General features: G+C 37.7%; 1 protein-coding gene across 1 annotated transcript; it reads right to left on the bottom strand.

Annotated features, from left to right (window-relative positions):
- Positions 1–16,138: 16,138 nt before the first annotated feature.
- On the bottom strand, positions 16,139–17,029 carry LOC149277318 (oligodendrocyte transcription factor 2-like). The gene has a single exon (XM_089503072.1). The coding sequence runs from the start codon at positions 17,027–17,029 to the stop codon at positions 16,139–16,141; it is 891 nt and encodes a 296-aa protein (XP_089359198.1).
- Between the last annotated feature and the right edge of the window lie 615 nt (positions 17,030–17,644).

Below are 17,644 nucleotides of genomic sequence, written 5' to 3'. Positions count from 1 at the left end.
TACAGATACAGCAGTGTATCGATATATTTTGTAAAGCAACTCAAATGCTCTGTCCCACCTACTCTGCCAAAGAAAATACATACACACATACATACACACATACACACACATACACACATATACATACATACATACATACACACATATACATACATACATACATACACACACACATACACACATACACACACATACACACATACACACACATACATACACACACACACACATACACACATACACACACATACACACATACACACACATATACACACACATACATACATACACACATACATACACACATATACATACATACATACATACACACATACACACACATACATACACACACACACACACATACACACATACACACATACACACATATACATACATACATACATACACACACACATACACACACACATATACACACACACATACATGCATACACACACACATACACACACATACACACACACATACACACACACACACATACACACACACACATACACGCATACACACACACACTTACATACATACACACATACACACACATACACACATATACACACATACACACACATACACAGGTATACACACACACACACACACACACACACACACACACATATACACACACATACACACATACATACACACATACATACACACATACATAACTAAATATGCCATTAGATACATAATCCCACAATATTTTAATCATGCCAGATAAGGTTGTACGTGTATATGTATATGTATAGTATATGTAAAGTAGCGATTTTTTTAAATATTATTTTCTTTCATTTTTATAAAGCCAACACAGTTCTTCGTACAGTCCGTACAGTGCCTTCTTTTGGATCAAGAATAGGAAGGTTAGGTAGAAGGGTTGAACTTGATGGACTTTTTTCAACCTTACAAACTATGTTACTATGTCTGACAAACCTCAAACTGACAAACTGTTACATCAGGTAAAGAGGGCCCGCACGCTACGTGAGCATAAAACTATAGTGTCCAGCCGTGCATATCTAGCCGCCGGCCCATTGATGTCAGGTGGCCACTGTCATGGCATCCCATGAAGAGCTGGATGCTTGGCACTATTTCAAAACACGAACTGATTTCTCTGGCTGGCAAAAAAAACCACAAGTATGTTTTCTCAACACATAAAATCAACCCACAAACTTTACAGAAGATTGTTTCTTTGTCATGGCAACAACAATTTTCAACCTATCAGTGCCCTCTCCTCGCATCACATGACTGCAGTTTAGCTTTAAAGGGGTACTCTCACCCTTACAGCTTTCATAATCTTTAATTAATTTACCAAACTGGGTATAGTTTCTACATTTTTCCAATTGGTTAAAGCATTTGGGAGATAAGTGGTTTAAAACTAAGGAAGGGACTTTACCTATAACACTTAAAATGACCAAAGAGGGACACATGTTTTAGAGAGTGTGGTTAGGGCTGTGGCTTTACCTATATATTTTATGTAAATTTATGACATATTAATAGTTATTCGTGTAACGGAACAAGGCATTTAGAAGACCCAAAATGCAATAACATCTATGAACCCATTATTGTGTTTTTTATGGCTGTAGAACACTTTGATAGCCTCATACCTAGCAAACACTCCTAGAAAAGAGGGACATCAGGGGAGGGGAAAAAAGGACAGCAGGATTTGGGCCAATTTGGGTGCACGTTAATAAAACCTCTTAATTATGGACGCAGTCGCAGCACTTCTAGATCCTGGCTGCAGTAGTTGGTAAAACTAAAATTCTCTGCCCTACCAGGTAAGTCGCTAGCGAGGACTTACAGAGGGGTCGTGCTCTGGTGCCTTGGTGAGATCAAAGCGAAGATTGCTTGTAAGCACAGAATAAAACAAATAGCAGGGCAACCGCCACTGGTGCCACCACAAGCACCGCCATCACTGGGATGTTCCTAACCATAGTAAAGATGGCCAACCTTTGCAGAAGAAGTGGGTCTTACTTTGCCTTGTGGAAAAGGATATGGTCACGGACAATGTCGATGACTTGGATTTAGATGATGAGCTACAGGAGGAGGAATTAAGCGGCACACCTTCCAGTAATTTCTCCGTCAGATATGTTGATCATTCCACTCTGCAGCAGCAGGAACATCAGTGTAGCTATACCGCTACATGCACTGACACCACTACCATCGCCACAATCACTAATACTCTCATGGAGGAGGAAAAAAAACTGCTTGCACCACTACTACCTCATCTAGTGTACAGATCTTAGAGAGATGGGCCCACTACAAAGTGCAAATTGGGTCATAAGGAAGTGAGCCTGGGTAAGGCATTAGGACATGATTGGACATCTCGCCATTTCTGGGGTGAATTAACATTATGTATGCACAACAGTACAGCTTCACTTTAGGGGCAAGCTGGCAGCAGTTACTCTGATCAATTCTTTTATTTTTTTAACTATTGGGGACATTTCTGCTAGTGACTGCCCAGACCACATGCCTTACTACTGCTCCTACTGCTCCTCTATCTCCTTTTTTACTCTGGGGTGGTCAATTCTTGATGTTTATCTTTAATATTAATGGGAAATTCAGTCTGTCTTTCAGTGTCTGCCCTGGACCCTGTCCTGCCCCTGTGCCTCAATCTCCTTCCTTACTCTGGAGGATCAATCCCCCCCCCTTCCCGAATTTAATCTGAACTGAATGGTCGGGGAATGAAATTTGTTGTCTGAAAAACTAACTTGACAAAAACAAAGCCAAAATGTTGTTAAAATTCGATTTTGCTCGAATATTAGACCTAAAAGAACAAATCTCTTTACTACAAGCTTCCGTATGATGAATAGGATGATCGTGTTACATAAAAATACATTTTTTTAAAACCACTAAGAAGAGAGTTTATGTTTTAAGTAAAATATGGACTGTTTAACTTAATTTAAAAAAATATGAAATTTTGCCACTTCTCTCCAACGTCCTTGTATGTTTTTTAATAAGCTGCATTCATAAAATCTGTTTAGATGACTTGTAGGACATCAAAGTAAGAAAAACAATGAATCTAACAAAAAAAAAAACAGTTGTCCTAGGATTTTGCAAATTTAGTCTCCCTCATTGCCACCCAGTATCATCTAACTTTTTTTCCCTCTGAAGTAACGAGATGGAATGTTAAAGATTCTTTCCCTTTAATAACATTAAGAGATTAATTTGACTTCTGAAAGTTTTGAAACTTGGATCCGCGGGCGAATGCCCATGGGAACCAGCCCAAGGAACTAACGAGACGTCGAGATGCATTCAACGAGTCGTGTGCAATAGTCTTTAGCTCACTAAGGGCTCTGTTTGCTTACGTCCCGGGTTTATTCTTGATTGTTATCCCGGTCATGAATGTATATGCAGATTGTGTCCCCGATTTGTGGGGATAATCCCCTATGAAAACAGTTACAGTGAGCCTTTGAAGAAGAAGAGAGAAATCTATAGACAGAACAGCTCTTCATTGCTGTTGGTGTGTCCATGTGAGACTTTTTTGTGTACAGACTGACAATAACTTATTTACAGAAAGCCCATTCTCCTCCCCTAGCCTTATCCCAAGAGGCAGAAAAAGTGTGCACATCTGCCACCGACTGATGACTATCTCACACCCTCTGATTGCTAAGACAACAGATCATGATCCTATTTCAAGTGATGGGTAATAATGTTGTTCAAAGAGTATATCACTTAGCGATGTTAAATGTACTGTGTCCTTATAGAAACACTCAGTGGCTTCATATGTAAAGCTACATACTGCATGCCGATCAATGTCTGCATAGCAGGGTAGGGGAGATATTTCAACGCGGTCACTGGAGAATACGGGAATAAATCTCCGTTCTGCACAGCACGGAATACGTGATATGAGATACATAAACAAAGCATTGCCAAGAGTAAATGCGTCCTTGAATTATGGATCCAGACATACTGAATGTGTAAAAATGATGGGGAAAAAGAAACAATGTTACAAAATAACAAAGTAAAAGACAAATCATTGCTTAGGTTTTTTTTAAAAAAGATTTAACACTTTAATATAACTCTATAATCAGAGCTATTACATAAATAAATTAAAGCTCATGTCATACAAGAGGCTTTATTGATGTAAGGAAAATTAGGCTTTAGTTGGGTTCATTAAATTGGGGTTAGTTTAAATATGATAGAAATTGATGACTTATTTTAAAATTTAAAAGAAGACATAAAGGTCACATTTTCATGTAATATAATTTAATATAATACCTCCTTAAAATATCTCTTCTGTAATACCTTACTCATATATATACTTACTATATCTCATGCACTCGATGTTTAGTCTCAATATGTCACATTGTTGAAAGTAATAAACACGTTTTCTTTACACATTTTCTGATTTTCAATCAGGCAAATTCAAATATTTGTCTCAAAATCATGATAATCTTTAAAATCGTGTTATTAATATGTTAGTACAAATATAATTATCGAAAAACAGTACATTCCGATAAAAGGAAAACATATATTTGAAAAACAGTAAGAAGTCTCTCTTTTCTGCTAAATTTAAAAACATTATATTTGGCAGAACACCATACTGGCAAAAAAGAATTTCTCTCTTATTTTCCATTTAAAGAAGGCATGGAACGTAGGAAAATGTTTACAATAAACTGTAATCTTAAACCTATTGAACATTTTGTTTCTTAGCTCTTTTTTTCATTTGCATAGCTTTTCACGATATTAGATAACTCTACTTGGCGATTGTCTAAAGCAATTCATTTTACTGCCCTGATACTAATTTCTTTTAAAAAAAGGATTCTTTGTTCAGTTTGAATATTTAAAGTCAAGTCTTAGAAAACAGAATAAAGGCATAATACAGAATGCTTGTCCTCCACTACCAACTTTATGAGAGTCCTTATGTCACGGAACCAGGGCTGCAGAGGACTTTTAACCCCTTCTTCAGTTGTGTTTACCTGTTTTGGTTGTGCCCAGGAGTATAATCCCACCCTTGTGTCACCCGGATCCATTGGATCTTTATTCCCCTTGCCCTGTACCCGATTGGGGCTTAGCCGTAATTCTCTGGAACTGTTTGTTGGCTAGGATCCGCAGGACTGCCCCCTAAATATCTCGGATGCCCCTTGCCCCACCAGAGCGCTCTTTTGCACAAATATACCACTTGTGGTGGGGCTCAGATGAGGGGTGGTTGGGAGAGGGATCGCCCCAAAAACAACAATTTAGGGTTATATGGGCATTGCTCTGCTTGGTGGTGCTGATTGTGACGCTGGGCTTTCTGGGCCGCGTTTTGTTTGTGGTGATGGGATTATCTCCTAATCAGGTAGCTTGGATATAAAGCTGTGTTTTTTCACAATAAAGTGTTCTTTGTTTTTCACCTCAACATGAGTTCTGTCCGATGCTTGGGGTGGGCTACTATAATCACTTGCTGTCCTTGCCAGGACAGTACATGCCCTGCATCAGCTAGGTTTCGACCAGCTACAGTGCCAGCACGGCTCCATTCCGACAAAGTCCCGCTTCATCTCCCTAACGCTAGTTCTGTCTAGCACTGAGAGGGTTAATCGCAGAAGTCTCTGGAAGGAAGCAACGTTTGCCGGGTGTACCCTGTCGGCATACCCTGACCTCCCGTCACACCCTACCTCCTTGAACGCCCCCGGATCTAAATGTCTGCGTCTTGGGGCTACTGGAGAGTAGACCTTCAAGAGAGGAGGATTGCCACCTTGTCCCTTTAACTGATTTACCTCAATCAATGGTCTTAAATTTGGGTTCTCATAAAATCCATGAAAATCCACACACACATTTTTATTTCTTCTGTTAATGTTTTCAGATTCTCTATCCTCCCATTTATTTTTAGTCTCCCTTCAGGTACTTGTAGTTCAATATCTTCTATTAACACTCCCCTTACGAAAAATTACTGCAGTTTTTTCTGAAGTAATACTGCAGTTTTTTAGACATGAAAAAACTGCAATACTGCACTTTTACTGCAGTATTACCGCACATTTACTGCACTTTTTTTTATACTGCAAACCTGCAGTTGTACTTCAAAGTACTGTAGCTTTATTGCATTTGTACTTCCGTACAAAAATAACTGCAGTACAACTGCGGTACAGTGAAGTACAAATGCAGTAAAAATGCAGTAAATGTGCAGTATTGCAGTTTTTTCATTTCCAAAAAACTGCAGTATTACTTCAGAAAAACTGCAGTAATTTCTTTGTAAGGGTCTCAAAAATGTGTAGGTTGCCATGCAGTTCAGCTAACATCTCCTGGCACGTGATATACTTACTGCCAGTAAGCTGCGGTGAGAATCATCGGATCACAGAGGCGTCAGGGAGCTGTAGCTGTGAAGCTGCAGCTTCTCCTTAAAGATTTCTTTACTGTTTTAAAGAATGTAAAAGTATAGAGTTTAATATGCAGTTTTCTTTCTCTCATGGTATCTGGGACATAACAGCCATTTTTTAAAAGGTCTGTTGGAAAACAAAACAGATGGTTGGCCTCTTGGGCTTTTTTTTGGTGTTTCAGAAAAAAAATAAAAAGGGAAAAGGTTGCCAGGAAAGCTTTCAAATTTGAAAAAAAATCAGTTCAGTATTGAAGACATACAAACTAATATTTCAGCTAAATGTGAGATGTCTATATATATATATATATATGAAAAGGGATTGCGGAAAACATATTAATATTGCATAAACTCTCTTGAGCAATGACAGAGCAGGTGGCCTGAGAAATATTACTACAATGGATGAGTTTCCAGAAGAATCACACATCTCAGTTGTGGTTCATGTACTTGCGTGGCACGTGTTAGATGAGACTGGACACGGCATCAGTCTCAATGCAGTTTTTCCTTTCGTGCAAGTCTGATCTCAGATGAGCCGGCCAAATTTGGCTGGTTTTATTGACTTTTCACAAGCAGGATCCCTTTAATTTAGGTTGAGGGGTATTTTATAGAACACTGAGTCGTTGTTAAAGTGAACCCCCCAAAAATTCCCAAAGGGTGAAATGCCAAACAAAAAGAGCATGAGATGCACAACAAGAACAGACAGCCGAAGCGTTGCGTCCCCTCTTGGCAGCTTCTCACATTTTCGGGCAGAGGAAATTTGCCCCACATTTGAGTTCTGGATTGTCATTTTGGGCAGGATCAGACTGATAAGATGATGGAGATTTTTCCTATGTAATGGCACAAGAGAGCTAAAATTTGAGAGGCTCCCAAGCGGTCACAATGCTTTCTTGAGTTACTCTATATAGTATGGCTATCCCTTGGTGTCTCTAAGCTCTGATAAGGACTGGAGATGACAAGACGGCTCTAACCTTTTAAGGCCAGCGGCAGCCTGATGACATAAGTGTGCATACTAATTTTTTATGCTCACATGGCGGGCATATCAAGCCGATGGCCGCACGTCGGGCATCTGGTCTGGTGATGAATGTAACCTACCCATCAAAAAAGGCAATGGGCTTATAGGAATTATGTCTATGTCCAGTATTTCCAACATGGGCATTACGCAAATACTGAGCTGTCCAACTCAAAACCATGGATAGACTTTTTTCGGATATGTGTAGGGGCCCATTTTTAGTGGGTAATTGGTTTAGTGGGTCATTGGCTAGAATAAATGTTATTAATATGTGTTCACATATTGTTGAAATTAACTTGTAATATTAACCACTTAAGTACCAAAAAATAAAGGTCTATATATTTTTTTCTAAAAGATTTGTATTACAAAGCATAGAATAAAAAAGGAGGGAAAAAGGGATGCCGGGGAATGTGAAAGGTATTAAAACTGATATCCCCAATATATACGTCAAGTAATTCCCCGTGCCGCCATTAATTGCATGTTACTGTGCTGAGTACAAGGCAAACATGCTCCAGATGGTTCATTACACCCTGCATAGTACCTCCAACCTCAGATGTTATACAAGGACCCATTACTGACAATATATTAACCCCTTCAGACCCAGATTGGCATAGAACAACTCTATAACTGGATTTTCTCCCCCCTTAAAGTGTTAAAAGTTGGGTTAAAAAATGTTGCCATCAGTAACTTGATGTTGAAGGCAGCTCAGGGCTGCATGGGGCCAAATGTAACCGGTGTAATTTGTGAGGGGGAAAGAAGGGAGCTGTCCATGGTGTTACTGTGAAATCGGCTGAATTAAATGGATTCAGGTCATGTAAGCTTTTACTTATTAGGGTCTATTCGCCAAAGGGAGAGTTGTGTTTCATCTCATTGGCTTCACATTATCAAGGGCGAACCCCAGTGAGCTTCTGCTGCAAGAAGAGCTTGGCTGTCTCACCCATATAATTATACATTATACAGGACCAGTTCAGTCCTTCTTGCTGGAGAAACCTGGCAGTGTTGGCCCTTCATAGTGATCCCTGACAAGAGAGTTAAAATCACAACTTTAGTGAATACACCTGATTGTCAGAGACATGTACAATGCCTTAAATCATAGCGTCAATCCATCTGGTTCTAAATGTTTCAGTTCTTCAAATTGTGAGGATAACATTAACAAAGGGTATGACTGGAGAGCCCACATTGGATTGAGGCCAACTGGCTTGGCCTGGCTTGTTGTTCGCATGCTATGTGTTCCCTACCCATTTTACACGTGGCTCTATATGAAGAGTCCGGGGCTGGCTCAGCTCTCGCTGTGCAACCTGCCTGATCACCCAGCTCTAATAGAATTTCACATACAGTATCACAGAGACAAAGGAGGCTGCGCTGCAAGGTAAAGAAGGTGTGAGTGGTGGTTGGTATACAAGCAGATAAAGCAGAATAAATAGCATCATTGAGTCAATCCTGCACTACTGCATAAGGGAACACTTATCTATAGGACTAAAAATGTATACATAATTTTAGCAACATTTTCTAACAGTCACACCGCATTATGAATTTTTAAATAAAAAGGCTCCAAAAGAATGTCCAAAAGATGCGTATTCCATAAATATTTTTGAGAACATAAAATGGAACATATTAAATGCAACATAAAAAGTGATGGTAGCGCATGTATCCCAGATGTGTGTAAAGGTAGTTAATTAGGTTTCATACATTTAATGGTGCAGTTGAAATGTTCTACATTTTACATATTGTATAACACATATTTAGAATTTATTTATTGCACTTCTTATACTACATACAATGAAAGGATATATATATATATTGTATTAATAATATTGTGTTGTATTAATATATATATATATATATATTGTATTAATAATATTTTGTATTGAATTGTAGCACTTGGGTGCTAGTCATTGCTTATCCCTGAGACTTACCCTGTTAGTAATATAGTAATATTAAGTATCTTATTGTGACAGTGAATTCCATTACATCAGGGACATTGGAAATCATTAAATTATCGAACAATGAAACTACCATACTTCTTTTCCTAATGAAAAATTCAACAGGTGGAAGTAAAAATATCAGCAGTTAAAAAAAATTCCCTGCACACCTGATCCCTTTTAGTCCATAAATAAATAATATCAAGAACTATTTACAATATCAACTGGTAAAAGGTCCTTGTAACTGAGAGTGGAGATTCTGAAACCTTTTCCTGGTTTCCAAAGAGTTAATTGTCTTCAATCCCTATTACCCCAGGGGGCATTATGAGAAAGGGATTGGAACTGAAACCTTCTAATGCATCATCAGTACCTGCAAATCCTCTCTCACCACAATAGGATTACAGGCAGTTTTCCCCACCCTTTCTCCACCTGTTAATGTTATGGAAGCCCCAAGCCCTCTGGGCAGAAGTGTGCAAGCAGTCAGCCAGCTCTGTGGATCTCCTTAGCTCCTGGCTGATGTGTTGCAGCTGTCAGAGTGCTAATTATTGACTTTAATAGAGACAAAGAAGATTTGCTAATTAGTTCCTCTAATTCTCACCTGCTCCTGTTCTCTTTTGCCTGAGTACCACTGTCACACTAAAGCAGTGCTAATTGGTAAATCTCTAATTCTTGTTTCTCCTCCCTATAGATGGGAGAATAAACGGTTAACCCATGTCAACTGCAGCCAATGTTACAATGGGTTAGATAAATAGGCATAATGTCAGGGATACATTTGAAATGTATTTTAAAGGCAATGAGGTAATCCTGACCCTTTTCATAAAGCAGCATAGGTGTCCCTTAAGTATATTTGGATTAAAGTGTTTTTTGTCATTAAAAGTGGCTAGACTCAGTACACCATCAAATACTGATTTTTGTGATCATTCAGACATACTTTATGGCAGGTTTTAATGCTTTACAATAAAATGTTTGTACTTTCTATTTCTAAAATCTAGACCATTGCTGAAAATGATTGCAGATTAACTCCTCAAGGCAACTTCCAATGATCAAATCCAAAAATGTATTGAATTCACTTACACATTTATATAATAACAACCCAATGATCACTGATTGCATATCCAAACCAAAAAAAAAATTAATTGAAAACTTCGATTTGATGTAATCTCAGGCCTTTGCCACAACAGAAGCTCATTGCAGTGAATGCTCCACAGTAGCATGAGTACTTTGATCGTTGTTTGTCTGTTTACCCCTATGTGTCTAAAAAAAAAAGACATACTTACATTTATGGGGCAAATAGTGCACTAAAAGCGAAACAATACATTTTACAATGTTATATTACAAATGTATTTAAAAAAACCCGCAGTATTGTAGGTTTAAAAGTAACACTCCATAGATATGTATAAATAAATGTAAAGTGGCTCAGACATTTAACTCTTTCAATATGGGAGGGATCTCCATATGTAAGATGGAAAGTCCCCTACCCCAGACCATTGCTATTGCTTTTGGCAGCAGTGCTATACAGATAAAAATATGCACTGCAGATATGCACACAGCACTTGCATAACTCATAGATCTAATTTGGATACGGTGCTGTTCCACCTGATCTTCTAAAATTGAATACAGTGTACACCATTCCTAGTGCTGTTAAATCCTCAAACCTTTTCTGGAAACAATTTTTTGGTCATGTAAACCATGTTTCGCCATTTTTGCTTCGAGCACCAAATTGCCAGAAAAGGAGGATTCTTCAACACTTGTGCTGTTTTTTGTGTTAAAACTTTCAAATGAAAAAAAAAATGACAGATCTGCTAGGGTTTATTTATTTAATGTTCGATAAGCAACTGTAAATGGGAACCGCGGACCATTTTAATAAATCATACATTGCTTTTGTCTAAATATTTGTGAATCTAGCATTTTGCACCTTTTGCTCACTCCCTGCTACATTAACTACATGTGGATTTTCTTACTTTGTGTGCTCTAGATGAGCACCTGCAAAAACCTATGGGGAATCAACTAGATGCTTACCAATGAACACGTTAAAGATAAGCCTGTGCTGGCAGTATCCTCCTTGGTTTTAGCAAGAAAAGAAAAAATTCTGTTTCTTAGTCGAGCAACTATTTGGAGTCATTAGGGCATGCCCAGGATCTGGCCAAGAGTTAAAAAAAAAAAAAGAAAAGTTAAAACGTCAAAGGAGTTTAAAAAAAATAAATTGCCTTCAATAAAGTGCTTGGTTTCCTCATTATAACAAATATATAATATATATTATTTTATATAATTATAACATGTAAATTAAAGGAAAACAGAATAATACAACAAAAAATGAACGAAAAAAATTTCTAGCGATAAGCTTTAGTTTTTCATATGAAAGTATTGGCCAGCCACCTAAATACAAATACTATATAATAATGTAATAGAATAAAATATATAGTAGAATTTTATATATATATATAATTTTATATTTATATATATATATATACATATATATATATATATATATATATATATGTATATATATATATACATATATATATATATATATATATAGCCATTATTACTAAACCACTACTGTGTGTTTAATGGGTTAAAACATAAAAGAGATCATTACTATTGCAATACACAAACAGCATGTAGTCCTAAGGGAGCTTAATGCAACGGCTGGATATGTGATGCCAACACGTGGAAAACGAAACTGAATAGCGCTGTAAAGATACACTATTATTGTTTAAGTACACACTGTTTTTATATTTTCATTTATAGTTTTTTTTCCACCATTGAATGGATGGAGAGTGAACATCACAATCCCCAGCGCTCAGAAAGTTAACATCAGAGACTGAGAAAATATTACTGATTGAGGGAAAATAAATTGATTTTAGGTTTTAAAGTATGTGTGCCAAAAATGTGTTAATTGTGGATTGAGTGTTTCGGGAAAATATTTCGTTTTCTTTTTTCGTGTTTAAACTAATAATTGGATATTTAAAACATATATCTACAAATTGCATTTTTAACAAACTACAAATTAGGTTAATTAACGAAATATAGCTGGATCTTGTATTTTTGATGATGATGATAATAATAATAATAATATGCTTTCATTTAAAAAAAAAAAACTGGAAATGGGGATGCAATTATTATTTTGTCCACCTAAGAAATTAACGAATGCCAAATACAGGATATTGTGGGTCTTGTGGGAAAGTTTTGCTTAATGATGAGAAAATGACAGCAGGTACAAAAAAAAGAAATTGTAATTTAAAATATTTATATTTATTTATTGGTGATTAGAGGTCAGAGCTAAAACGGAGTATCTTTTAACATGTATACGCTAGATATGAATACTTACATTTATTATTTGATAAATAGAAAAATATACGTTTTATAAAAATAATTTTTAGGGAAAATATAAATATACTGCATTGATGTCAATTTATTAATGATAGTAATGTTGTAATGTAATAAAATATAATAATGTTAATAGGAATTTAGAAATACTTTCATTATAAATAAACTAGAACATTAAAATATATCAATTTATGAATGATAGATGTAATTTCATTAATAAATAATAATAGTATACAAATATTACCTTGTAAAAAATCTGTATTACTAATACATTACATTGGTGTCAGCTGATGAAAGATAGATGCAATTTAAGTAAACATATTTAATAGATTTTAATGTCTTTAATTATTTTAATATAATTTAAAGTTGAATTAACCAAGACTGAATTTTAAGAGAAAATAATATCAAGGTAGAGGCAGTTTAAAGAGCTGAAGATGAGCGTGAATAATGGGAGAAGTCTTTATAAAGTATGAAATGCATGAATATTTATATCCTAAACCTATTCAAATTATATTTCTGGTTACCTCTATTGGTGTGGAAAATAAATGTTTTTTTTTTCCTTTTGTAAAATAAATAAATAAATAAATAATAATAATAATAATAATAATAATAATGATAACATCAATGTGATACAATGCAAAAATAGGCAACCCCTATTGGGTTCGTCTATATGTTCTCCATGGTGTGTGAAGTGTTGGAGAATTTGTTCCATACATAATGGGATAGGGGCTAGTGGGGGTTAACCCAGTGTGTGCCATGAAACTTGAAATCTGCTGTATGGACCCCTAATGTAACTATATGGCCCCACTTAACAATTTGGGTGACAAAGTTGTTTCCAACGCCGATGCAATGCATTGGTCAACACTCCAGCTCGTAAAGGGTTAAGGAGCCAGATCTTGCTAAACTTGTCTATTGCGTTAGTGCTGTTTTACAAGGGTAACCATCAGAGTACTCTTAATACGGAGTCTGACCCGTTCTGTGTGAGTTACTATAGTCACGCATCACTTTGCTTTATTTTATTATTTATAGATGTACATAGCACCATCATATTCCGCAGCGCAGTACATTGGGGTATAATTTGTGACTCTGTTAAAATTATGTGGCAGGGAATAACTTTCAACTCTTATAGAGTCGTGTGGCTCTTATGCTTCTTTCAAGGAGTTAAATTGTTAGTGGTTGGAAAATAAATGACCAATTTTCCTTACATTATTGTAACCGCTGTTTACAAATTACCCCTCGCATTGAGAATTTAAAACAAAAAATATAGATGTGATGTTGATTTGACAAATGTAAAATTATTTGTACAAAAGTTAAAATCGAAAGGCAAATATACTTTTAATTACTGTTAATATACTTTAAATTATATTATACAATGTCTTTATATATATACATATATATGTATGTATATATATATATATATATATATATATATATATATATAATTAATACTGATATGTACATTATATATAATATATCTTAACAAGCTGACCCCTATGGCAAAATAAAATAAAATAAAAAAACACGTTTTCTCTTAAATCATTTATTTAATAATAATCATTTGTTCTTTTGTCAAAACCAAATAAAAGTAATAAATATTTTAGCACTTTTCTTTTTACAAAAATAAACAGGTGATATAATATCCGATATAGGCAGTGATCTAACATAGATTCAAATGCAGACAGTGAGTCTAACATTGGGAAAGCAGGCAGTGATGGGTTCTAGAATTTCTTTTTAAACATACATTATTATATTGGCAGTTTAGTAAAAACATAATTGACACAAATTAAGAAAAAAACAATCAGTACGTGATTTGTATTTGTACAAGTGCACAAACCATATGTTTATGCCTAAATAAATTTCCAGCTATTTACAAATAAACTAATAAAAATCTAAAAACAAACATAGAAATCAACAGACACATTTTGATCATTTTCCTCCCTTTTTTGATGTTTCCATCCAAAGGAAGGACAGTTGCTCTAGTAATTAATAAAACATTTGTGAGTTTGATATATACTAGTGACGTTAATGCTATATGATTCTAAGTGTTATTTCAGTTGGATGAATGTATGATAAGTAAATGCTGTGTTTTGGGGCAGTTGATTGCTGCTTTTGCTGGCTGTGAAGGTGTTATATATTCGGACTTTTGCAGAGGCTTCACTTCACTTCACTTGTGAATCTATATCTGGGTGGTCAAATTGAATCCCTTATTGTGAGCCAAACTTAGTTGATCTCACTGCATGTGCCATTTCTTGTTCACTCCTTTGATGTGTCTTTATTTCATTTTAGTGTCTGCAAGAAAATTACATAGAAAGTCCCCCAGCTGCCTGCCCCACATTGTTACCTCTGGACCTCTCCCTTGGAAGCTCTGCTTTACTCAGTCGTATTGTTTTCTGGCTGCTATTGTCCGTTCACTCTGCAATCAGGATCTCAGAGGGGGACACTTATCAAAGTGATTAAAGGGTTGAGGATGCTAAAATAATCCCACTTCTACCACCACATGGGTTTATCATACAAATTGCGTCAGATTTAAAAGACTTGCCCCAAATTTCATTTAGCAGGTGCGTCAATATATAATGCCAACCCTTTAAGAGATGTTCAAGGCATTGCATAGCACTGATTTGTGTCCAGCTCTGGCACTCAGGGGGTTAAACAATTAGGCCTATGTTCAGTAAGGTAAGATTTAAAATATAAAAAAACAAAAACATGTTTTTATGTATCACATTAAATTTGGTCTTTTGTTTGGCTTTAGCCGGCTCCGATCTTTTGTGTACCTAGATTATTAGCCCCCAAAAATGTAACATTTACCCATAAAAAGTGTGATTCTATTTCTGTAGCAATTTGTGGAATTTAGGGATAAGATTTGTTTTGTTTAAAAGAGATGTTTTGTCATTCAGTGTCTCAAATCTGAAAACATTGAAAGTCATGAAATACATTTGCAACATTGTAGCAATAACAGTACTTTGTCATATCATTTGTCCACAAATGCCCCTACAAGATCAAGGTTGGCTAAATAGCTGCTGTGAATTGCGAAACCAGTCACTCGTGGAAAATTGCCCACTTAATGCACTAACCAAACATGAGGGCAGCTGAGTAGAGAATATGGAGTTCCCTAGTCCTTAAGGTGAGACTCACCTGAGGTCCTTCTAGTTCTAGAAAACTCTGTTAATGAAGGTTCAGGATATATATAGCAAAGTTAAATGCCTAAAATGCACAAAAGAAGGTTAATTAAGATGTAATCTCTTGTTCCATTTGTTTTCTGGGTCAGAGCTTTGCAGGTCCAAAACTGCCCCCAGATGCCCCCCATTGCAAAACAAGGAATCAGGACACCTTCCACCTACACAACTTTTTAGTAGGACCAACATCCCAGCCCAGCAAAGCAAAGCAATATCTCCTTTAAGTGTCCCAGATGTCTGGTCAGATCTTGCAGGGCTGGTGTGCTGGATCGCTGAAAGGCATCAGAATTTACAGCATCCCCTCCCTCTCTGTCCCAGGGACTGACATTGCTGAAAGCCACCATCACCTATCGGTATACAGGGGGAGCTCTGGTCCCCTCCAGGGCAGATGCAGTCACTTTGAGTCTGTGCTCAGCCTGGACAAGCTGGCCCCACTCACATGATGATGGGCTGCAGAAGGGACCTGACACATGCTACAGGGGCATGGCATGCCACTCCAGTGTGGAAAGCCACCACCCAAAGGGCCAGAGCCTGGGCTGGGTGACTTGAGGAGCCCATGAGAAGTTGGATGTGAGGAGCTGGGTGGTGGTGGAGGAGGAGGTGGAGGAGCTGCCCTCACCGCTGTGATGCCTGAAGCTGTAAGAGAGGCAGTGGATGGCAGTAAAGGGTGGTGCACGGGGTGCCCCACTGGGTGTCCGGACAGAGGGGCTCCGTGGCTGATCCCCCCGCACGCTGATGGATGGTAAGCTGCGGCAGCTGCAGCTGCTGCGGCTGCAGCGTGGTGGTGATGGTGCCCACCGTAGATCTCGCTGACCAGTCGCTTCATCTCCTCCAAGGAGTTGGTGAGCATGAGGATGTAGTTGCGGGCCAACAGCAGGGTGGCGATCTTGGAGAGTTTGCGCACGGAAGGTCCATGGGCATAGGGCATAACCTCCCTGAGGCCGTCCATGGCGATGTTCAGGTCGTGCATCCTCTTGCGCTCGCGGCTGTTGATCTTCAGCCTCAGCTGCTGCAGCTCGGGCTCGCTCATCTGCTTCTTGTCCTTCTTTGCGGCCGCTGCAGCTGCAGCTGCTGCCGCCGCTTTGAAGGCACCGAGCTTATCCCCGGCCGCCGCGGCCATGGCCATAGCATTGCGGAGCTCGGCGCTCAGCTCGGGCGGGGAGTCGCTCATGGTGGAGGAGGACACGGTGCCCGAGAAACCCCCTCCTTTCCGGGAGTGCAGGAAAATGTCATCTACCTCTGGGGAGGAGGCTCGGCTGGAGCCCAGGCTGGCGTCGGAGTCCATGCGAGGTCAGGGCAGGACCTAGTGGGGCAAAAAGAGAGGGTCAGAGCGGGGCAGGGGACCAGTTCTATATGGGCACGCAGGGCACCCGGAGAAAGTCATTCAGGTAGATGAATTGGATTATTATCAAATAGACAGGGGCTGAAAGAGACAGAGCTACGAGACACATTCAAATCATCATAATCTTTCTTTCTTTCTTCCATAGATCTATCTATCTATCTATCTATCTATCTATCTATCTATCAACCAAACAATCTAATACTAATACAGTCCACTTAAAACATACTGGACATTTAAAATGTTATAATGTAACAAACTATATAGAAATAATTCCATGCTCCCATTTTAATCACTAATTGACACCCAATCACCAAAAAATAATGGACTTATGTGAGTGACCTCTGCTTTTCTGACAGCAGTGCCAAAACCCACTATATGAGAGGCTTATATTAAAAAAATATATATTAAATAAAAAGTAAATGATCAGCATAGCCAAGAATTTAGGATGATGTAAGGCTGGAAAAAAGACTTACTTGCTAAGTGCAGATGCTTGGAGATGCACCTAAGACTCTGCTGCAGCTGCCTTGTCTGTTGTGACAGTGATAGCCAGGTTCCCCT

The sequence above is a fragment of the Sceloporus occidentalis genome, unplaced genomic scaffold (assembly GCF_023333645.1).
Source record: "Sceloporus occidentalis isolate IW3139 unplaced genomic scaffold, rSceOcc1.0.p SCAF_219, whole genome shotgun sequence".
Classification (NCBI taxonomy): Eukaryota; Metazoa; Chordata; class Lepidosauria; order Squamata; family Phrynosomatidae; genus Sceloporus; species Sceloporus occidentalis.
This window is presented reverse-complemented; position numbering and strand designations above follow the sequence as displayed.

Bases quoted from the DNA above. Each gene is read 5' to 3' on its own strand.
- LOC149277318 (XM_089503072.1), bottom strand. From the start codon at position 17,029: ATGGACTCCGACGCCAGCCTGGGCTCCAGCCGAGCCTCCTCCCCAGAG.